The 24,325-nt window shown below is 37.4% G+C and overlaps 2 protein-coding genes across 3 annotated transcripts; one reads left to right on the top strand and one right to left on the bottom strand.

Moving 5' to 3' along the window:
* The first annotated feature begins 61 nt into the window (after positions 1-61).
* On the top strand, positions 62-11,230 carry LOC136676578 (lysosomal alpha-mannosidase-like). The gene is made up of 23 exons (XM_066653678.1): positions 62-208; positions 934-1,036; positions 1,859-2,032; positions 2,453-2,646; positions 3,051-3,183; positions 3,446-3,591; positions 3,722-3,921; positions 4,084-4,204; positions 4,333-4,411; positions 4,508-4,617; positions 4,766-4,873; positions 5,159-5,275; positions 5,658-5,840; positions 6,158-6,255; positions 6,931-7,048; positions 7,177-7,295; positions 7,618-7,719; positions 8,057-8,144; positions 8,306-8,386; positions 8,554-8,775; positions 9,543-9,692; positions 9,783-9,885; positions 10,331-11,230. Exons 1-23 carry the CDS (start codon positions 62-64, stop codon positions 10,438-10,440), a joined length of 3,006 nt encoding a protein of 1,001 aa, XP_066509775.1. The 3' UTR covers positions 10,441-11,230.
* A 107-nt stretch (positions 11,231-11,337) lies between these two features.
* On the bottom strand, positions 11,338-22,051 carry LOC136676717 (tRNA (guanine(26)-N(2))-dimethyltransferase-like). 2 transcript variants are annotated; one of them, XM_066653902.1, is made up of 16 exons: positions 21,182-21,290; positions 20,382-20,784; positions 19,608-19,815; positions 18,989-19,176; positions 18,597-18,712; positions 18,315-18,427; positions 18,058-18,206; positions 17,753-17,836; positions 17,607-17,676; positions 17,128-17,262; positions 16,866-16,951; positions 15,612-15,720; positions 15,098-15,174; positions 13,370-13,489; positions 13,008-13,125; positions 11,338-12,457 (listed from the first exon to the last, which is right to left on the bottom strand). In XM_066653902.1, exons 1-16 carry the CDS (start codon positions 21,204-21,206, stop codon positions 12,377-12,379), a joined length of 2,082 nt encoding a protein of 693 aa, XP_066509999.1. In that variant the 5' UTR covers positions 21,207-21,290; the 3' UTR covers positions 11,338-12,376. The 2 variants fall into 2 exon arrangements, with proteins under 2 accessions (XP_066509999.1, XP_066510000.1); XM_066653903.1 differs by lacking the exon at positions 21,182-21,290 and adding an exon at positions 21,608-22,051 and having other exon boundaries at positions 11,339-12,457.
* Positions 22,052-24,325: the final 2,274 nt, after the last annotated feature.

Genomic DNA, 24,325 nt, shown 5'->3' with positions numbered 1-24,325 from the left:
TCACGTGGTGTGTGTTGTTAGTTAAACCCCGCCCGGCAGAGGATCATATGACATTGTGATGATGGCGGAGAGCACCGGGCAGAAGGGAGCTCTGGTCATCACTGTTGTTATAATCACTGTTAATATTATTATTAACACTGTTACTGTCAGTGCTCGTGCCTTACCCTCAAACACACACCAACACAGCGGAGATCAGTGCGGTTACAAGGTCAGTGTGTGTACAGTTTATAACTTTGTTACAGAGTTAGATAATTGAGTTTGTACTGTTTGTGTGAGTAAGTTGAGGGTTTATGTATGTAGAGTGTGTGTAGTTTCTAAGTATAGCTTCTGTTTTGTGATGTGTGAAGACAGTTTTTATGTATTTGTGTAGGTAGAATGTTTGTGTCTGTGGTTAGTTTATATGAGAGTGTCTGTAGAGAGTTTTGTGTAAGGTGTATGTGGACAGGATGTGTGTAGAGTTTCAGTTGTGTTAAGTAATTACATTTACTTAATGTGTATTTGTATGTATTTATGGCTGTGTGGGGTGTTCTCACATTGCAGTGGTTAGTAATTACCAAATATTTTCACGGAAGTGATGTACCAGTAACAGGAACGATGGGCATCCACGGCTCACTGGTATTCAGCAAGCTGTAATGCACTGTGTAATTTTAATCTGGACCAGTGGTCTGGTTTGGACCGGTTTTGGTAGGAACTAAACACTGTTCACCCAAAACACCCCACAAGACCAATGTTTTTGGAAATACAATTTGGCATTGTCAAAGTCACTTCGATCTTTACACGTGCCTATTTTTCCATGCTTCCAAACCATAATTTCAAGAACTGACTTTTCAGCTTTTAATCTTGTTGTTGAATGAAAACTAAAATTGTTTTTATTTTTATTATTTTTAAATTACTGCTTTCTATATGTACATTTATGAATTTGTGTGTTTTTAGTCATGTCCAGCTACAAAGTCCTCCATGCTAAATGTCCACTTAGTTCCACACACACATGACGACGTGGGCTGGCTGAAGACTGTAGACCAGTACTACTATGGAGGTAATACACCCCTTAAGCACAAATACACACACACAAACACACACACACACACAGAAACACACACACACAGAAACGCACACACATTGTCAGGGAGGTGACAAAGTTGAGGATGAAGTGGTTTTCTTACTCAGTCTAGTGCCTCTGTCTCAGTTTTTCTTTCTCTTCCTGTTCTGCATGTGTGACTTTTATCTGATTCACAGCTTTTGTTTTAACTTTAACACACTCAAACCAAGAAAGACTCTTTTTAATCAAATAATAATTCAAAGCCTTTAAATGAAAATATTTTACAGTGCTGTTTTGTAGTAAATTTATGATCTGGCTAGTACTAGTTTAGACTTTTTTTTTTTTGCAATGTGGAGAACTGAGAATGTGATACTGATCATCTGGTGTTTATGATGATCAGATGTGCACTGGGTATTGATTAAACCCGGAAGACTTACTCAGCACAATGTGGTTATTTCTTTGGCCAGAGTCGCTTTGATGCTGCCATGTAAATGTTTACACACCCTTGGACCAATAACTAACAAGATTAGGTAGAGCTGATCTTCGTCTCACATGAGTTTTATTTGATTTTAAAAGTCACCTCACTTTTGAAACTTAACAACAAACAAACAAAAAAACCAAACAAACAGCATTACTGTCAGAGGTGTTGTATAGAAGTGTCTTGATTCAGAGAATTGGGAGAGAGATACTGTTGGTGACCAACTGCTAGTTTGTTTGTGTAGCAGATAACACTATTATCTTAAACACTGGGCTTTAGAATGCTCTGGTGCTTTATGTTTTGAATGCTAGAGATTTTTTATTTTTTTCATTGTTTTTCAGAGCGTAATTATATACAGCACGCAGGGGTACAGTATATTCTGGACTCTGTAGTCTCGGAGCTGCAGAAGAACCCAGCACGGAGGTTCATCTATGTTGAGACTGCATTCTTCTATCGTTGGTGGAATGATCAAAACGAGAACACTCGCAAAATCGTCACTCAGCTTGTACAGGAGGGTGAGCATGCTAATATTGACACAGAGAAATATTTATCATCTGAGTGCACAACAATTTACACCTATTATGTGGGTATTTATCACAGATGTACAAATACTATAAAAAAAAGTTTATGGATCAAGAATCAAGTTGTAAATTTTGAATAACTTGTATATCTTGAAGAATTAAATAATTCATACTAGATATAGTATACGTCTTTGTAATTCTAATTAATTCAACGTAGATACAGAATAGTAAAAAGCAAATACTGACAAACACATGCTATAGTAGATGCAGAATTTTCACTTTTTTTCAAATTTTAATTATTTAGCTTATTTAATGAATACCAAATACAGAAATGTGCACTTGAAATGTTCAGTATTATTTTTTTTCCTAAATTCTCATTCTCTCTCTCTCTCTCTCTCTCTCTCTCTCTCTCAGGTCGACTAGAGTTTGTTAATGGAGGATGGTGTATGAGTGATGAAGCCTCTACACATTACAGTGCTGTTATTGACCAGATGACCCTGGGTTTACGTTTTCTAAATGAAACATTTGGTGAATGTGGTCGTCCTCGCGTGGCGTGGCACATCGACCCATTTGGACATGCCCGGGAACATGCTTCCATGTTTGCTCAGGTTATTTTGATGTCAACGTCTACATTAAAATAAATTACAGAATGAATACAGCATGAACAACTGGGAGAAAATGTATTACTTCTCATTACAGTTACTCTCTTCAGCCTTTGTTATATATTGTATGCTTTTGTTAATACTGACACTATAGCATCAACCTAGCATAATCCTAGCAACCACCATGGATACCATAGCAACTACCAAGCATCACCAAAGCAATTAACTACCAAAATTTTAACAAACACTTGTGATAAAATTTCCGCCACCTGTTTAGCCATGGCAACAAAATGGGCTAACATAGCAATCACCACTTTATTTATCTATTGATATAAAGGCCAGTATTGTGTGTGTTTTTGTTTATGGAGTTGAGTTACGAGTTGACATCGAGTGTGTTTATGTTGTTATAGATGGGTTATGATGGATTATTCTTTGGCCGGCTGGATTATCAGGATAAACAGAGAAGGCTGCAGATGAAAGAAATGGAGATGGTGTGGAGAGGAAGTGAAAGTCTGAATGCTTCCACTGCTGACCTCTTCACTGGTAAAAACATTTACCCTTGTTTAATGTTTTTGTTTTCATTTAAACACTTTTGAGTAACCTCTTTAGTGCCCTCATGTGACCCTACATGTTTTGTGTTAGTAAATAAGTTCTGTTTATTTTTTATTTATTTATTTATTTATTTATTTATTTATTTTTGGTCTCTCAAGGGTAATCCTGCCCTTTCCATACTGTATGTTTATTGCTGTTATTATTCCAAAGCATTCCATGTTGCACCATCCTGTGGCGATTGTGTTGTGTACAGGTGTTCTGCCAAATGGTTATAACCCTCCTCAAGGGTTTTGCTGGGATCAGTTTTGTTCTGATGACCCTGTTCAGGATGATCCGGAGCTTGAGAATTACAATGTGGATGAACTGGTCACCAAGTTTATTAGCACTGCAAAGACACAGGTCAGTGTGTGTCTGTGTACCTGTGAATTTAATATTAGCTAACCATGCCGTAAAATAGGATTTGACAAAAATAGAGATACATGTTTTTGATTGTTTGATTTTTTGATTTTGATGTTTTCCCCTCCACTAGGCAGATACATACAAGACCAATCACATCATTATGACGATGGGCTCAGATTTTCAGTATGAGAATGCTATCCCCTGGTACAAAAACATGGACAAGCTAATCCACTATGTCAATGCACAGCAGGCTAACGGCAGCCAGGTGAATGTCTTATACTCAACACCATCTTGTTACCTGCAGGAGCTCCACCTGTCCGACCAGAAGTGGTAAGACACACTGCATGAATATTTGTTTAATTTACAGCTTACCCTACATTTATTTCTTCAGATGTTATTGCTGTTCTTCATTTCTCACCTCTGTTTCTTCTAGGCTGTTTTAATTTAATTTCCTATAACAAATATAAATCTCTCTCTCTTTCTCTTTCTCAGGCCATTAAAAACAGATGATTTTTTCCCATATGCTGATGGTCCTCATGAATTCTGGACTGGTTACTTCACCAGCCGACCCGCACTCAAACGCTATGAAAGACTGAGTAACAGCTTACTTCAGGTTACACAGACAAACATAAAGCATAATGAGAAACTATAGAGGACACTAGTGGGTGGAGCGTGGTGGGAGCTCCCCACAATGATTTCATAGTAAATTATTTGAATCACTATATTCCTCTTTGCTTTCAGACATGTAACCAGCTGGAGGTTCTAGGTGGCAAAATGTCCAGGGATGGAGTGTTTGGGAAAGGGGACAGTGATGCTATGAGTTAGTTCAATTTTATTCAGATTAAACCCTGAGCAAGCATGTTTATTGACTGTGTTTACCTGTTGACAATAAACGATATACTTTCTGATCTGTCAGAGCAAGCAATGGCTGTAGCGCAGCACCACGATGCAGTTTCTGGAACTGAGAAACAACATGTCGCTGATGACTATGCTAAGCAGCTGGCAGTCGGCTGGGCTCACTGCCAGGTAGATGCATTAACCTATCATCTTACAGCAGTTAACAATAAAACGGCTGATTTGACAGAATTAGCCGTTAGTGTTCTCCAGTGTTTTGTTTTTGTTTGAGCAGTTTTAGCATTTTTCTCTCTCTCGCTTTCTCTCTTTCTCTTTCTAGGTGTTGGTCAGTAATTCCCTGGCTGTTTTAAGTGAGTCAGATGTTCCGAGAGTTTTCTGTGAGAACCTCAACATCAGTGTGTGTCCAATCACAGAGAGCAGCAAAATGGTAACACACAGACATATACATTCCATGATGAAATAGAAAATACTTAGGGGGGAAAAATATTGTTAAATTGCATATAATATTAGTTTCTTCTCAATTAAACTTTGTATTTTGGAGAACATTGACAGAACTCTCAATAGTCTTGCATTGTTTTCCATGTTGTCAATTTGTAATGAGGCTTCAAAAGAATGTGGACAGAACAGAGTCAAGCCCAGATAAAGCCAAATAAATAAAAAAGTTAAATAATTATATTTTTCTTTCAATCACTTTGATCTTTCTCTCTCTCAGTTCTCTCTGAATGTGTATAATCCGCTTGCTCGCCCAGTGAGCTGGTCCGTCCGTCTCCCCGTTAACGGCACTTTGTACAATATCACAGACTCCAGTGGGAAACAAGTGGAAAATCAGGTGACTTAAATTTAATTTACATTTACTAATGGAGAATTTAAATGAGTAATCAGTCTTTTCCTCAAATGATTCTTCCTCACATTATGAAAACAACCATTAAATCATTTAATTCCTAATGAAATGGAGATTTCGTACAAACCTTTATTTTAAACATGACCACCGCATGTGGGGAAATTACTATATAGAGCATTTGCCATTTCATTCAATGGACTACAAAGCAGCATGACTCCTCACATCCTGTGAGTTGTACTTGAAATATGAATGAAAAATATTCTTGGTGGTATTTAAGGTTATTAAAAATTACTGTTCTTTTGAGAATAGTTATATGGTTTTACCTGTCTCTCATGTTTTCCCTCTGTCCCTCCCCTTCTCCTGCTCTCAGGTGGTCCCTGTCTCTAAAGCTACTCAGAATGTGCGAAGGGGGCAAGGTTATGCTAAGTATGAGCTGGTTTTTGAAGTACAGGCTCCACCCCTTGGTTTCAGTACATATTCCATTACTCTACTTAAGGCTAACAGAAGTCCAGCAGAACCTAACCACAGTGCCCCTCTCTCCATCCAGAACAAGGTCATTATTCCGTGTCCATATTATTCAATATAAATATTTATTATATTTAAAATTTTATGGGTTTTTTTCCCCAGGGCTCACCTTATAAATAAGATATGATACATAACTTACATATAAATAGAATTAGTAAAAAATTAAAATAGGTTCATTCTAGCAAATTGCTAACATAAGCGAATTCTACTATTCTAATGTGTGCGTGCGAGAGAGACAAAAGCTTGACTAGACTAGTCTCTGTGTACCTAAACCCCCGTTTGCATCTGCATATGTGAGCATGTGATTTTTATTCTGAAATGTCTGGGTGTGTTCTGTTATTACAGTATCTGAAGGCAAGCTTTGACCCTGAGACTGGACTCCTGAGTGGGCTGACCAACCTAGAAACACAACAGAACATCCAGCTAACACAGAATTTCTATTGGTGTGTAGCACCCACACACACACACAACTTGTACTATTTTGAAAAACACGCATGCCAATGTGTTATATCCTTGTGAAAGGGCACAGGAAATATTCATACTTTGAGACTACTCCCTTTGCTGTTAAAGAATATGTAAGAAAATAAGTGCTCCTGAATGGCACAGAGCTCAAAGCATTCCTTCTATCATCAGGAGAAGACAGTTCAATCCTCTTATCCTCTGTGGGGACATGAGGATTGAACTAGATTTTTTTTAATGTATATATTTAGTTATATATAGTCGTATGTCGTATGCAGATGTATGGTGTTAGAACCAAAAACATAGATTTATATACAATCGAAACAGAAGACATTTTGGTGTGAACCCAACCCCAGGTCATTGAAAAGCAAGTAGACTTCCATTTCAGTCTGACAGACTTCCTGAGACTTACTGAATCATATATAGTATTCTTAGCAAATTTGAAAATACAGAATGTAAAATATTTAATAAACAGTTTTATACATTTCTAAGATTTATCATCACTGTGTACATCAAATTTATCTGGTAATTCTGTAGAAAATGACAATTAAATGTTTAGGAGTATTTTATTTTGGTATAAATAGATAAGATCACTTTGCATACAAAAATCATATGTAACATGTATATATATGGTTATGGATATGATTAATTATTCTTAGGTATAAAGCTAGTGTTGGAAACGTAGACAGCAGCCAGACATCTGGAGCATATATCTTCAGACCAAACTCTTCCTCTCCTGTCATTATCAACAATAAACCTGAAATATCCACAGTACAGGTCACTATCACATCTTTACACTTTTTTTGGAAATAATACGCAATATATACCATAAATATGTAAACCTCTCTTTTTTGCAATTTCCCTTGATGTCAATAGAATTATCTTTCTCTATGTATATATGGCAGAACTCTGTGGTACAGGAAGTAAGACAGCAGTTCAGTCCATGGGTTTCTCAGGTCATTCGTCTTTATGAAAACAGCAGAGAATTGGAGTTGGAATGGACTATTGGACCTGTACCTGTGGAGTAAATACACACACACACACACACACACACACAAAACAAACACACAACAGGACACAGACCTATAGTCAATTCTTAAAAACACCCACCGTGCACACACTAATCACTTAATACACTCAGAGACAGTAGCTCATTTGTTGCTGATTGGTGTGTTAGTCCTCTGGTGCTTCATCAGTAGGAACTTTGTGTGCTGTAGCATTTACATTCATATATTTATAGAGTAAAACACACACACACACACACAATTGTATTATTCATGAAAGTTATACTCTTGTTTTCTTGTAGTGATTGAATTCTATATTTTCTTGAATGTGTTTGTGTGTAGTGATAATTGGGGAAAAGAGGTGATCACTCGGTTAGATAGTAACATCAACTCAGCTGGATATTTCTACACTGACTCCAATGGTCGTGAGGTACTTGAGAGACGGTAAGAATGAATTAGAATTAAACTATCTTTTCTATGGCTTAATAAAATAAATTATAAAAATGGGCATGAAAAAAATGTGTGAATGTTTCACATTTAATGCAATAAATGTACAACTTTTTGAAACACTTAATGCAGTTTCCCATTTTGACACTTAAACCATCTGCAGTTGTACTAAACTAAGGTTGCCTTACATTGTGAATTTTGCTTATGCACTGACATTAACTGCTGCACCATTTTAAGGTAGAGCAGCAAATTGCAATAAAAAGCCTGCTGTTGTACATCATTGTGATATGACAGCAGTATTGATTAATACATTTTTTTTGCTCTGCCCAATCAGAAAAGATTATCGTCCGACATGGGATCTGAAACAGACTGAGCCTATTGCTGGAAATTACTACCCAATCAACTCCCGTGCTTTCATCAAGGTAGCAGCCAATCAGACAGCAGGGCTCCATTTAGTGAAAGATTGAGGGGGGGGGGGGGGCGCTCTGGTTCATTTACATTCATCAGTGTTTGCATGAATTTGTGTATTTTTTAGCCAGATGCTTAAGCATTCTGAATATTTTTTGTGTGCTTATGTATTTAGGATGCCAATAGTCAGATGACTGTAGTGACAGACCGTTCACAAGGAATCAGCAGCATCTATAATGGCTCTCTGGAAATCATGGTGAGATTTATGCACATTATTAGAATCAATCATTCTAAGATTTAATGGTTCTGGTAGGATTTCTCATACATTTTTATATATTTATTTATTTATTTTTTTGGCTGTACTTTTTGGTAATCACTAAAAAGTTAATTTCTTGTCCTCTATCACTTTACTCTCTCCCTCAGCTCCACAGACGTTTATTGAGGGATGATTATCGGGGGGTGGGCGAGCCCCTGTCAGAGCCAGGGGAATTTAAGGAGGGGCTGGTGGTTCGAGGGAAGTTGTTGTTGATTGTAACTCCTCCTGAAACTGCAGCTGATTCTCATCGTCCTCTCGCTCAGGGCATCGTGCTGCAACCACTTTTGTCCTTTCAGCAGGGTGTGCTACCACACTCAGCAAAACTGGAGGTACACAGGATTTATTGCTTGCTGTTGCTTTGAACATTTTCTATTAGCTTAACTTGTGATGTTTTAGTGAAGCATTCTTGTTGCAGAATAATTACATAGATCACACCAGGAGGATATCACTTTGTCTTTAATTTCCCCATCATGTTTTCTATGACCTGTCTATTTTGTCAAAGACGACTGCAGAGGGCTGCAGACTGTAGCTCCACTCTAGACAGGGAACATGACCTTTATACTTGTGATAATGAGGAAGTATTTGGGTCAGCTAATTTTTATTTTATTTTTTATTTATTTTTCATCCTCAATAGAAGGTTCAATTCAGCAGGTCATTTGTGTAAATATAAACATGTCTGAAATTGCAAAATTTTGAACGGAAATTGTATATGTTAGTGTACATTGATTCAGAAAAGATCATTAAAATATTTTAATATAGTTATTATTTATTTCCATTCTAAAGTGGAAGTCATGTGTTTCCTGGCTAGGGTCTGAATGCCAGAACTTCCTTATGTTTCTGGAAAAATACATTTTGACAGAGCAATGACAGTAGTGATTCTTTGTGACAGCTAGTTGAAAGTTATTGCACCAAGCCATCACTCTTGGGAACAGTTTGTATTACAATGTGACCAGTGTTCTCCTGTGTTGGTTAAAACCTAAAAGGAAAGTACAAATCTTTGCTCAGACATTAGCCTGTCACTGATTAAGACAATGATCTCCACTTGTATTAGAGAAACTCTGATCATTTAACACCCGTGTGTGTTTGTGTGCGCTAGTTCTCTGCGCTGGATGCAGCACTGCCTCCTGCTGTCCACCTGCTGACTCTCTCTCAGTTAAGCTCTGACTCTGTTCTGCTGAGGCTGGAACATCAGTTTGAGAAAAAAGAGAGCAAAACCTTCTCTCAGCCTGTTACAGTCAATCTCATGGTACTCTCATACACAACGCACATTACTGAAGTCACAAAACACACTCACCGTGATAATGTATGTGAATGATATTTTTTGTTGTGTTTTTAGAAATTGTTTTCTACTCTGGAAGTACTGGGAGCATCAGAGATGAGCCTTGCAGCCAATCAGTGGAAAGAGAATATGAGCCGCTTTCAGTGGAACACTACCACCGGTACATACACACACAGGCAATATGAGCTGTTAAACTTATACTCCTTTAGTGTACAGTGTAAATGTGGTGAAAATACGTGTGAACCGAAGCCTGTGCTAAAATAATGCTTCCTTTATCACTGATATGTATCTGGTGAAATTAAACAAAGCTTTAGGTTCAGTTTTCTGTGATTTAAATGGTATCTGTTCTGGCAAATTGCAAATGGGGAAAAAATCTGTATTGAACAAGCCTAGTTTCAGTTACCAAAAAAGCAGAAATCTATCTCAGAAGCTTATCATTTTAAACTTTAAACTCTTAACGTAATCAAATACAAACCTGTAGTGGTATGAATCATTTCTTCACTGTGATTAAAAACATTGTTGGAGTACCCTGGACAGGGGCCTAAACGATTTGTATCTGAATATGTTTAAATAACTTTTTATTTGTTGTTTTTTTTTCCCCTCAGATGCGGACATGAAGCCTTTGTGGGCAGAAATGAGAGACCCATCTCCCTGGGAGGTCACTCTGAACCCAATGGAAATCCGTACCTTTCTCTTGAGTGTGCAACAGAAATAACTGGTTACAGCACATTTATTCTGCAGCTGTCTTGTCAGAAGAGAGCCATTTCACCTGATCAATCATGAATCTGTGAACCTCAGTGTAGAAATATGAGAGAAATGCTAAAATTGTATGTAAAATTCTGTTGTAAAATGATAAAACTGTTTATAAGCAAATCAGTCACAGATATAAACACTGGTCACAGTTAAGACTGTATTGGTCACTGATAATTACTGATCACACAATAATGCAGTTAGACCTCCTGAAGTGATCTCCTCATTTCTGTAGTTTACTAAAGTTACCGGGACAAAACCTGGGTCTGAGCTGATTTCCTAAAGTTCAGTGTTAATAAAATTGTAAAATGTGTGCTCTTTGAAACCTGAGACTGTGAAGGTGGCCTATGTTTACCTTTATAAAAGGTTCTTTTAGCACCAAACAACAGCATGGTTTAATATGGATCATATATTGTGTAAAATTAGAAACATGTTTGGAACTCTTTGATTCACTGCAGAGAGAAACAGTATTGATATTTGAAGATATTCAAGAAAAAACTAAATCAGCTTAAGCCTGGCCTTGCTCATGACCAAGAGCCTAATTACAAAATAATGAAAACTTCAGGTGGTCTGTCTGCCTTTCTAAGATCCAGGGACAGTTTATATAGCCTTTTAAAAATTATTAACTATGAGGATTGAAGGGGAAAACAAACAGGATATTTTGTCTGTGGTCAACCATTTGTTTCTATTGTTTGTTTGCCTCCTTCCACCATGATCTCTCACACTAATAAGAGTTTGATGGCTGTATTTTTTTTGGGGGGGGGGGGGGGGGTTGTAAATGAATTTTTATAATGATCAAACTGTGGTTTTATAAATGAGCAGCTGAAAATAACAGCTTTTATTCTCTTCTCAGTTTTTTAATGGTTACCTCCTCGTGATAATATATAAAAAAGTTCATTCATTCATTATCTGTAACCGCTTATCCAGTTCAGGGTTGCGGGGGTCCAGAGCCTACCTGGAATCATTGGGCGCAAGGCGGGAATACACCCTGGAGGGGGCGCCAGTCCTTCACAGGGCAACACAGACACACATACATTCACACACTCACACCTACGGACACTTTTGAGTCGCCAATCCACCTACCAACGTGTGTTTTTGGACTGTGGGAGGAAACCGGAGCACCTGGAGGAAACCCACGCGGACACGGGGAGAACACACCAACTCCTCACAGACAGTCGCCCGGAGCGGGAATCGAACCCACAACCTCCAGGTCCCTGGAGCTGTGTGACTGCAACACTACCTGCTGCGCCACTGTGCCGCCCATATAAAAAAGCTATTAGTGTCAAATGTTACCCATGTAAACTTCATATACATCCAGTGTAAACAAAGCCTTTCTTAAAACAGCAAAACAGGGTCGTCACTTTTGGGCCTTGACATTCAAGGGCCAAAAGTCTAAAATATGGAAATGAGAAGTTTAAGATGATGACAGAAAACCTGCAGATTAAAATGCCACAATTTAACAGCTGTGCTATTTAAATTGGAGCAGTGATGACAAAGGGCCATTTATAGTTTGCCTAATCATGCATACTCCTATATTGTCACGCATTTAATTAGTGTTGAAATTTAAATGTATTTCCTTTTGTGGTTTTAAGTATGTCTTTAGAAGCTCAACGCTTCTGTTCTTGTGAAGATAGACACCTGCATGAGTTGGGCATTCACATAGAGTTTATTGTAAAAATAATAATAAAGGTAAATAATGTTCCAATCAGCTTTCGTATAGATATTTACATAGGGTTCATGCAATGCACAATAAACCTGTAGGTCAGAACAAAACTAAAGTACATTGATTATCAGTCAGATGCTGTAAACCCACATTTAATTAAACAAAATCCTAAAATGAAGACCACCCATTTTTCTCAGGGTTGATTTTGGTTTTCAGAATAATAGAAGTCATAAACCCATCACTCCTTCATTTCCTCTTGGACAAACAGATGTTTTGGATCATGGGAATAACAGCACTTTTCTCCATATGAACATGTTCCCTGGGACAGATAAAACACACTCAGTGTTCATTAATAATCAATAAAGGCTTAAGTTCCTAAATATAACATAAAAGTTATTTTAACGTTTACATAAGTAGATCATTGTCACACTGAATGTTTTCTCTTATCTAGTAAAAAGATGTTATTTTCACCAAAACAGAAAACAGACAATAGTTATTAAATATTAAATGCTTTCCTTGAAGCACAATGTGTGTATGAAATGTGCTCTATACAAACCTGCCTTGCCTATGCCTTGCCTACAGTAATACTGCAAGTAATTTTACTTCTAATAATAGTACTATCAGTACCAAAACTACTAAAAAATACTTTTAATACTAATAATACTTCTATTGGTTACTTACCTCTAACACTAATACTAATATTATTGGTACTATAATTACCAATGATATTACAACTTCTGATAATCACAGTTCCTTTATCACTACTAATGTTAATATTTGATAAATAATTAATATTAGTGCAAAGACTTTCACTTGACTGAAGGTTAATTTTTAAAATATTAAAAATTAAAAACATGAATGAAGTTTACCTTCCTGAACTTCTTGCAGGGGAAATTCTTGAGCTGAGATGAGTCAGTGATCTGGTTTTTTCGTTTGCCTTGAAACTGTTTCCTTCGCTCCTCCAGCTCAGAAGAAATGCCACCACCACTAAACACAAATATATATTTTAAAATGTTATTTTAAACTTAGACTAGAGTTACATTAGTCTTTATTTCAATGTCACAATTACACCATCTTCAGATTGTGCAAAATATTTAAATATTCCATTAAAAATAACTATAAATCTCAAAAATGGCTTTAGTAAACAATGCATAGTAAATGCAGACCTGAATTATGTCAGTGTTTTACAGTTAATATAAACATTTTTAATTTGTATTAAAACTAAACTAACCCAGCTTTAGCACGAGCTTTTGGACCCCAGTTTGCCTGAGGATTCTCTTGAAATCGTGTTAGGTGACGTTTACGTGACTGAGGATTAGCGTCTGGTCTGATGTCAAAACATGCTTCTAGACTGAAACAAACACACAAACATTAATAATTAAAATTGTACAGTAACTAACAAAAAAATGCTATAGGGAATAATGGAGCAAATCTGCATAAATTATTATTTCTAACCTCACATCCAGAAAAGCTGGCACACTGTGTAAAGTGCAATGAAATCATGAATCTGTGACATTTCTTTTGAACATTTATGTAACAGACAAAGGTAAATATCTCACAGAAAATATCTTGTGTTCTTAACAATCCAAGTTGATTGTGTTCTGTAATCTAAAATTAAATACATAGATTTAATGCTGCAACACTCCAAACATTTAAGAAGGACAAAATAAGATGTCCTTCATGTCACACTGTTTTGAAGCATAACACTATAAGCAATATAAAATGTATAAAAGATACATTCACCAAATGTTCAGTCTTTGCAACAAAAATAGTTTCTAAAAAATTTTTTTTCAATGCACAATTGCAAAGAATCCTGATCTTTCATCATCAACTGTCATAATATGATATAAAGATTCAGGAAATCTTGAGAAAGTCCATATAAAGTAAGGCTGGACACCAGTGTGACCTTCAAGGGACAGTTATAAAACAGACACACTGTCTTTGGAGTACTTAAAAAAAAAAAAAAAAAAAACCACTTGTTACTTAACAGAATCCACCAAAGCCTCAAGACATGAAACACTCTTACACAACGAGAAAGCCAATTCTATGCTAAAACACAGTTCTCATGGCACAAGCTCTTCTCAAATGGTAATGAAACCAGTAAAATGTGTGATTTTGTCAGATGAGTCCATGCTTCAACTTGTTTTCAGTAAAAATGCATGATGATTTCTCTGTTACACAGACTGTTCAGCAGCTCCTGTCTTTTTGCCCAAGAATGGGCAAAAACTCGACTTGCTAAACTGAATGAATATCAGTTTAGCAAAAATGAATATCTTTAATTCCCAAACAACTAAAATTTTGGCCCAGTGTCAAACAAACCTCTGTCCCAGCTTTTATTTTTAAGTGTGTTGCAGGCATAATTTGTTTTTAATTTGTTCAGAGTTAACAAACAGAATTAAGGACTAACAAATTTAAGATTTGTTTTTATTGCATTTTTAGATTGCAATTGCCCCATCTTTTTAAGAAATGGGGTTTGCATTTTTGTTGTAATCAATAATCTGTGGTGTCTGATTGTGTGGTTAATTAGTGTAGTGTAAAATCACAGCAGACTGGAGATAGATTTCCAGTTTGAGCATGAACATCAGTCTGCTTGGCCAAAACTCCTAACACTGCATTAGCCTACACAGGTAATATCATTAGATCTATAAGGCACAAAGGAAACTCCACAGATTTTCATTTTTATTTATTTCTGATAGGTTAAGCAAATTTGTTGATTAGCATTACAGCAGACTCAGGCTGCAACAGCCATTTAACTAGCTAACGTAGCCTGTGTTTACCTATAATTTATAAACAAAAATCATCTTGTTAACATTTATAGAATCGAGCAATCACTGGTTTTAAAAGGTGTGATTTTGGTTTGAATTAATGTTATGCACATAGTAAGTAGGGAAATGTGAAAAACTTATTACTGAGACACAGCCCATGTTAATCTGTTATATAGGAATGAAGGAATTTTTACGTAGGTTCAGTGGAGAGAATCCGGAAAGCTGGACTAGTCTGTGATAATCTCTCTCTCTTCACCGGGTTACTCTTCTCCTGGAAGAGACATGCACATGCACACACACACACAAATTCTGTTATGCTCTTTGTTGAATTAATGATTACTGTAGCTAAATAACGCTACACCTACACCCAACACTAATACTAGCCTGAACCTCAGTAAGCAAAAAACAAATCATTTCACTCTGTTAGCTTTTCACCTTAAAGTACCAGTTTCTTCACAATACCACAAATTGTGAAATACTATCCTTTGCTATCTGGTCCTCAAAAATATACAAAAATATGCCCACAAGGAGATAAGACCTATAATACACTGCAGTAGCATGCTGATATTCTTTCTGCAGGATTTATTTGGACAGACGTTTATTCTGCAGATAGCAACCTAGCAATAAGCACAGCTCGTTTTAAAGGGTTGATGACACATTTTTTAAAGCACACACACAAACACACACGCACTCTCAGCACTATCTCACCCAGCAGCGCATGATATCCCATAGAACTCCACATGGGGCGTCAGTCTTCACTGCGTTTTTACAGGCATGAGCAAAAGACACCCTGTAACCTGCATGAAGAATAGCTGACCTGACCACAGAGAAGGGAGAATATCATTATCAGTGATATTTACATTATATGAAATTATATTATATGGTTATAAGAAGATGGCGCGGTGCATCTGCTGCCGTCGCGTCTGTTGCACAGACCTAACCCCTGTTGGGCGAGTGGACAGACGGAAAATCATTTCGCTGCAATGTTGTACTTGTATAACTTTGTATGTGACAATAAATTGAATCTAATCTAATCTAATATCATTATAGGCCTAGGCAATGAATCGAAAAATAATCTAAATTCATATTCAGAACATAATATAGACATAATTTTGTCTATATCGATTATTTTTATTCAGTTATGTCCCCACTGTGTGTTCAAGTACTGTCCCTCTAAAACCATGCTATCAAGTTGTAGTCACATGATTCTGCCCCTATCTGCCACATGGAAGCAAACTAAACACTGAGGCCGACCAAGCGACTCGAGCAGCTCATATCAAAGAAAAACACAGCGCCTGTGGTTTGAAAAAAAACACACAGAGAGGAATAAGCTCCCAGCAACTTTCAAAACAATAACCCATATTGAATATGGGAGTATATTTACATTCACTGAACTATGAGGGTCAAAAATACAAAAACAAAATAATTGTTCATTAATCGCAATCGTGGTAAAATGTACAATTAATCATGATTTTGATGTGTACTCATATCACCCAGCACTATATCATTATCATTATTACTGTACATTATTAACAAGCATCTTTGTAATTATCAGCACCATGGTTACCATTATTGCCATCATCAATATTACTTATCATAAATATCATATCTGTAATACTCATCAAAATCAATACCACAATTCACAGTCACCACTGTCATGGTCTTCATCACCATTACAGTAACCACCATAATCTTCCTCATCATCATAACCTTAATCATCATCATCATTTTTTTCACAACCATCATCTCAATCATGATACTGTAAGCATCATCTTTATCATCATTATCATCATCATCACAGTAATCATCACTGACATAAAAATGACCACCTTTATCTTCTCCTCAGATTTAAATCATCATCAACATCATAAATACATTCTTTAATATTTCATTACCAATTTCATTAAAATATTTCAAAATGAGTGGACTGTGTACAGATGTGTGGTGTGATGTAATTTGTACCGGAACTGTAGCATGGAGGGTGTGTTACAGTGGATGGTGCTGCTGAGTTGATCCAGAACATAATACAGAGGAACATCCTGCAGCTCCTGGAAACAAACAAACAAAGTTATTTCACAACCAGATCAAAATTATGTGTTGACAACACTTTTCAGTCCTGAATCATTGATGACATTATGATTTATGATATCTGGATCTAATACAGCTGAAAGTGTTCCAATCCACAGACTTTTGTCATTTCATATAAATCAATCCTTTGACTGACCTCAGTGACCATGCTGAGAACCCCCTCAATTCGTTTGGAAGTCCCAAAGCGAGTGGGGTTGCCTGCAACCGCTTTGAGAACCTTTTGAACAAACTCAAGATCATGGATGGGTTCTGCCCACACTGGACCTCCCAGCTTTAAACAGAGGAACAGAGAGGACAGGTCAGTTATTATAAAACATACACATTACTGTTAGTGTTAACTTCTTCAATTTTAAAGACAGATGGATAGGCACAGATTTATAACTTTTCCATAGTGTTACTGATTAAAAGTAACTGAATAAACAGCTTTAATGACAGGGGGATTTAGTGATGTAAATTATAATAAATATGCAGAATTTATTCTACATAATGAATATAACAATATATGTTCTCTCTAAAATAATCTTCTGGAAAAAAATGAATAAGCTTATTGTTTAAATGGAAACTAAATTAAGGGTCTCAGTTTTTTGCCCAGGACTCTGTATGTTGAGTCTATACCTGATGTGTCTGGCCGCAGTGTTCACAGTTCTGTTTGACTGGAGGTCCAGTAGCAGCGGAATATTTCATACTGAAATAAAGCAGATACAGTTAAAGCCATACAGTAATAACATGTTCATAAATAACGCTAAGTGTATTTAACTCACTGTTTTCCATGTGAAATCCTCTTTCCCATTCTCTGGAGGTAAAACGCACCACAGCCCACACAGTTGTACAGCAAAGCCTGTTTACTGTAATAAACACACATGGATAAAGTTCTGTGTTAAATGAAAATGTCATGCATTTGTTTTTACATTTTGGCTCGATTATTAGGTTGAGACAGACATTGGAGGGATTTGATTATGAAGTTCATTTACTTAAAAAAAATAAATAAAAAATTTAAGATCAAAACAAAGGTTTATGTCCAAGTTCAAGTACAAAAGCTAAGTAATGGTTTGCATGTGTTATTTACCTGGCAGAGTTTTTAACTTTAGCCTGTCCCGTTCTGACTCTGACAAAGACTCTGATGTAAAAGTCGACGCTGACACTGAGCAGCGGCTCAATATATCTCTGATAAACATTCGCTCTCTGATCCAGAGAGTGGAGGATAATTCTGAGAGCCTGAACAACACACACAAAAGCCATAAAATAACAGAGTACACGTCATTCGTAAAATAGGCACGCCTTTAAAATGTACCTTCAATTACAGAAAACATGGGAGGTTCTCACCATCTCGTGGCAGTATTTAGTCTTGATGGAGATGGAGCCATATTTACTGTAACATGTCTCTCCACTGTTCCCTGCCATCACTGCCATGTCGGTACATGTAATGCACAGCAGCCCTGAAGACATACATGAGTTACAGAATGTCACCATGCCACACCAGGTCACACAGTGGTCTTAGAGGGGTCACATCAAGTTGTACAGTGCTATAAACAGTTCAGCAGTGAAATGAGGGTTAATGAAAAGGAGAAGTGCTCACAGCTAAAATGGGATGAGGCTTAAACTCACCTCCTTCACTGACAGCCTGCACAGCTGCATCCAGGAAGGGGGCAGGGCTTCCATATGGATCCAGGTCAATGACATCATAGCGTTCCTTCCTACCTCGAGCTTCATACATCAGCATACTAAATGTAAACCAACAACACTAGCTCTGTTTGAAATCAGCTGAAATTAGGTTAGATTTACCATTATTTAAAAAGAGTAATACATGTCTCTATTACAGTCTTTTGAGTATTGATCCATACCAAGATTTCAATCCATTTATTTTTTTTATAGCTAAGACAGGTATAACGACTAGGAAAAATTGCTGTACGAAAGACAATTTCATCAATGATTTTCATTTTTCACCATCATTTGTTTTAATGTGTGTGTATATGTATGTGGATGTGTGTGTGTGAGACCTGGCATCTCTCTGGCTGGCCTGTAACAGGTGTGTGACATTGTTGTGCTCAGCATTCCGGGCAATTAATGCAGCAGCTTTTGCAGAACAGTCGTTAGCTGTTACGCTCTTCAGACCCGGAACCTCCAGAGCAAACCGAACAGAACGTAGACCAGAAGCAGCTAGTCCCTCCAACACACACAGACCTTCCTATAAAAACACACATATACATTTACAGGCGTACACATATATAAAGGAGTTTGCCCTTCAACCTTAAATTATGTACAAGTTTCATTCAGGCACCTATTCTGCAGCTACATATTGGAATTTTCTGTTCCATTTTTATGATATACAATGTCAGTATATGGTCATATGGGTCCATAGGTGTATTATACATTGGGAATTCAGAGTCAAAGGAGATAAAGAAGTCACAAAGTACACAGAGGTTAATAGTGAGTCACACAGTGGTCATACAGGAGTCATTCTGAGTTATAGTGTGTCAGAGTGACACAGAGCCTTTGCCAAAAGTATTAACTGCTCTGTCATTTAAAGTGGAACACAGGTGAATACAAAATTCAGGTATTAGATAGAATTTACACAAATATAAAATTACTGTAACAAATAAAGGGGATAAAAAATACCTCACACTTTTCCCCAACTAAAGCAGTCTTAAACATTGCCTCCTCTTTTCCTTCCACTCTCTCGCCATTCTCTGTCTCTCCCTCTCTTTCTCCGCAATTCTTCTCATCAGACAAAGAGACAACCACTCTTTCTTTTTCTGCAGGAACAATGATGCGTACACCTCTTTGGATGAGTGTCTCCCTCGCAAACTCCGTCATCACCGCACACCTTAAGAAAACCAAAATGTCAGTGTCAGCACAAATACAGACATATTTTGAAGTCATAAAGAACTCATAACGGGTTATGGACAAGCAATGCAAAAGGCCTATGGGAGTTATAGAGGGTTATATAAGAGTCATAGAGTAGTGAGAGTGTAAAGTGTCAGAGTAGACACTCATGGTAATAGAGGAGCAATATATCATGCACTACTGTGAAGTGGTCTTACATACAGGTACATATAAGAGCCAAAATGTGGTCCTAGTGTGGTCAACTTGACCAAAAACATGGACACACTAACAAAAAGGTCAGTGTATTAGCCACACAGTTTAACATTTAAGTTCTGTGTTTATTTATTTATTTTTTTAATCTCTTTTACAATTTATAAACATTCTGCTTAAATAGTTATGGTAATGATAACGTATGTATTAATAAATAAGTCTCAAAAACACAATACTAACTTAAATAAATGAAGACAATCATCATAATGAGAGATGATCAATTCCCTCACAATCTCAGTACAATGCACTGTACTTTGAAAATTACATTAATCACATTGTGATGAGTGTGTTACTCACGTTAAGTCTCTGTTGAACTCCTGTACTGGGTTGTAGAAAACCTCATTGGCACTGGGAAACAGAATTGAGGCTTTTCCCTCTCTGACCACTGTCTCTGCAGCCGCTAGAACCTCTGACTCTACGGGTTTCACAATGTTTGCTGGTTCCCCTGAAGATTCTGTGGATTCTGTGATATCAGGCTTTGATGTAGTTTTGTTGTCATTAATGTCTTGAATTTCCTGGGGGTCTTCTCTAGTCTCCATGTTCCTGCAGAGTCTCTGAACCAGGTTAAAGTTTCTGTGCTGGCCAAATGTGATAGGCGCCAAATTAACAATTAGCTTTAGCCGTATGGTAGGAGAGATCCTTCGTGCTGTCTGCAGAACTGCAATTAGCCGCATAGAATACAACTCAGACCCCAATCCACCTGACAGAAAACAGAACAAAGAGATTTCATTACTGACAGATTTCAGTGTAAGTTTAAATAATGTATTTTATTCTCAGTCATTTTGGACCAATTTATTTGTCCCGTCATCACTGTAATGATACATACAAGGCAATTGGCAGTGGGCTGAGTGCTAAATGGAGATGGCAAAGAATAATTTCATATTCATACATTGACACTTGCTAAATAATGCCAAATGTATATAGTTACATCTAAACCTCTTTTAAGGTATACAAAGTAATAATAATAATAATAATAATAAAAACTTATGACACAAGGCGGGGAGGTTATTTTCACTTACACATATATTTGGCCAGGGGTGACATATCATATTTATATTAAATGTACTTTTATTAAATGAAAACCTCGAGAGTATTACCAAACATCAGCAATCTATAATCCATTCCCTGTAAAACAGTCCTGTGAGGCGTTTTAAGAGGACGTCAGGTTCCATTCGCCAGCATCAACACAGCTGTCCACAATGATGCCTTTGTAAGTTTCTATAGAACATTCTCCATCACTTACATTTCAACATTTGAAATTTAAATCAGACACATCTGATACTGTAACACAAGTCTATAACATAATACAACTGTTTCTTTGTTTAAGGTGGAATGGCGTAATCCCACTGACAATCCTGTTTAAACCTGGTGTGTAGGTTATATAAAAACTTTATTGTAAACTTAAGTGTATAAGCTCCTGAGGTTCATCGGCCACCATTAGCATTAGCCCAGCAGGTAAAACAGCCCAAGACTGACCCTAAAGTCCAAGAGCACCCGATCAGGTGACTGTGTTCTCCTCTTACCTGCCAGTTGTGTTTACGGGCACAACGCGAACAAATAACGGTGTATTATTCTGTAGGTGTCTGGTATAACTTATGTATATTTTTCTCACATGGACATGCACTACGCTACAGTTTCTACGGTAGCCGAGAAGTACAAACTGAGAAAGGCGTTTCGGAACAGCTTAGCTGAAGTCTACACGCATGCGTTCTTAGTGCTTAGTTGATGCCAACGCTCTATATGGTTAGGTTAAAGACATTCAAATTAGGGGTCCAAGCACTGCAAGTGCTGGAGGCCTGTTGTTTTTGGTCCGTTTCCTCTTCTTCTTCTTCTTCTTCTTTTTCTCCGATGAAACGCGATGGGCAGCCCAAGCCGTAGGTCCTACAGACTTGCCGTTTGGTAGTAAACCCTCCCGCTACTCAGGCGCAAAGAATCAGCCCGATCAGCCTGATGGTGGCGCTCCCTATATCTCCTACCCCGTGTGGCGTAGAGACAAAATTATTTTTTTCCCAGATTCCTCAGGTCAGACCCTACAAAAAAGCCTCAAGATCCCATAAGCTCCGCCCAGTTAGATTTTGAGCTAATTTGCATAATATGCTAAATCACACAAATTTTTGAGCGCGAACTAGTCTCTGGAAATGTACCCAATATGGACATATGTGGTATCAGCAGAATCCTAAGAACCTGAACTTTAATAATTATCAAAAAAAAGTTGGATTTTTATCACTGCTCGGCTTCCAGACTCCGCCCAAATACAGGGGTAGAGCTCGAGTTCCAAAAATCAGACAAATACAGTTATAACTCGCAAACGCTTTCTCTGAATGGTACGATACTTCACATGCTTAATCCGTATATGGTTTGGAAGACATACGTACTTGGTTGTGCAACTGCAAGCATAGGGGGCGCTATAACAACAAAGAATTTGTTACATTTAACAGGATTGTCCGATTGACATGCCGATTGGTATGCATGTAGTGGGTGATGTCCTGAATGAGATTCTATGAGGATGATGTCATATTCGAAAAAACATGGCCGTCATCGGCCAATCAAATTTCAGCAGCTGTTTCATGACTTTAACAAGTTCCTGTCATCATGAGACTTCCATAGTATGTCCATGGTAGCACTTCTTAAGCCCATAAAAAGTTTCATAACGATAGCCACTGGGGGGCGCAATTCAAATTTTCAACATGAAAATATGGAATATCTCTGTGAAAATAAAACATATTGACAAGCTGTTTAATTTATTTCATACTCTGCATAGAGTCTTACAACATTGCAATTACAACTATTGTCAAAAAATGCATCGTTTATCCACAATAGTCAGGTATGTGAAAATGGAGCTTTTTGAACTCCTCCCTGGAAATTTGTCTTATCAATAAACAACTGGTATTTTTGAAATCTTTATAGACTGTAGGTAAATAATTTTCATAAAAGCTTTGAACTTTTAACACGCTGTTGTGGCAGTTATTTAACAAATATGCATGGGCGGGGCTCAATGCACTCTTTGAGCTATAACTACAACAAACTTCACCCAAATCAAACAAAACTTGGTACACATATTTATGTCATTACTCTTAAGTAGTGTGCGAAATGTGACCACATTGCACAGAAAGGGGGCGCTACAATTAGACAGCAACTGGTTGCATAGGTTATTAATTGATTACACCGCCACCTAGAGATGCAGTACCAGTAAGATGAGATAGATATATTCTGAACATCATGGGAAAGGACCTTGTGCATTTTCATAACATATGCCTAAAGCATTTTTGAGTTACAGCTGTTTTTTATGTGATGTTTCAACGGCAAGCTGCACATCTCTATTTAAGCAGAGGCTGCAATCACACAGTAATGAAAGTTCCACATTTTTTTGATAACTACAAAATTTCAGGTTCTTACGATTCTCATGATACCACATATTAGGTTTTGATCCAAGAACTAGTTCTTGATCAAATATATGTCCGTTACATCTCATATATACCTGCAGACTCGTTATGCAGAATCCCCCCTCAGCCCTTACCTCTCCTCCTCACACACAGACTGTCACCTCTCCCCCTCCCCTCCCGCCTGCCAGTCAGAGAGGGCCAGATGACACAGACATTTGAAAGCAGATCTAAACAAATCAACAATACCATTATGACCACCTCCTTATTTTACTTTCAGTGTCCATGTTTTCAGCTCCACTGTCCACAGGAGCACTTTGTAGATCTAAAATTACAGAGAGGGGCGCACCTCTTGCTCTGCATACTTTCATTGCTCCTTTTCACATGTTCTTCAATGGTCAGGACACCTACAAAGCAGGTATGCTGCAAATGTATGAACTACTGTTTCTGCCATTTTGTATTTATAATATTAACCAGCAGAGTAGGTGTGTGTAACACTGTGGGCAGTGTGTGTTGACACTGGTTTTAAAATCTCCAGCAGCACTGCTCTTTCTGTTCCACTCATAAGAACACAATACACACTGACTTATCACCATAATGTCAGTGTCACTACAGTGCTGAGAATGTATGAGCTACTGTCTCTGAATTTATGTCTGTAAGTTGGACCAATAAAATATGTGTATCTTAGTGTGGACAGTGAGTTGACACAGGTGTTAAAATCTCCTGCAGCACTGCTTTGTCTTATCCACTCATAAGAGTGCTACACACACTGCCATATCACCATAATGTCAGTGCCACTGCTGTGCTAAGAATTATCCACCACCCAAATCATATCTGCTTTGTGGGGCTCCTGAACATTGG

This window comes from Hoplias malabaricus, chromosome X2 (genome assembly GCF_029633855.1).
Source record: "Hoplias malabaricus isolate fHopMal1 chromosome X2, fHopMal1.hap1, whole genome shotgun sequence".
Classification (NCBI taxonomy): Eukaryota; Metazoa; Chordata; class Actinopteri; order Characiformes; family Erythrinidae; genus Hoplias; species Hoplias malabaricus.
The sequence above is the reverse complement of the archived record's forward strand: the minus strand, read 5'-3'. Positions and strand labels throughout refer to the sequence as shown.

Excerpts from the sequence above, each read along its gene's own strand:
- LOC136676578 (XM_066653678.1), top strand. The coding sequence starts at position 62 with ATGGCGGAGAGCACCGGGCAGAAGGGAGCTCTGGTCATCACTGTTGTT. Across the intron at positions 4,874-5,158 it reads TCACAGAGAGCAGCAAAATG|TTCTCTCTGAATGTGTATAA; the intron begins GTAACACACAGA and ends TCTCTCTCTCAG. Across the intron at positions 7,720-8,056 it reads CGTGAGGTACTTGAGAGACG|AAAAGATTATCGTCCGACAT; the intron begins GTAAGAATGAAT and ends CTGCCCAATCAG.
- LOC136676717 (XM_066653902.1), bottom strand. The coding sequence starts at position 21,206 with ATGGATTATAGATTGCTGATGTTTG. Across the intron at positions 17,837-18,057 it reads AAAGTTAAAAACTCTGCCAG|TAAACAGGCTTTGCTGTACA; the intron begins GTAAATAACACA and ends TGTTTATTACAG. Across the intron at positions 12,458-13,007 it reads CCTGCAAGAAGTTCAGGAAG|GGAACATGTTCATATGGAGA; the intron begins GTAAACTTCATT and ends TATCTGTCCCAG.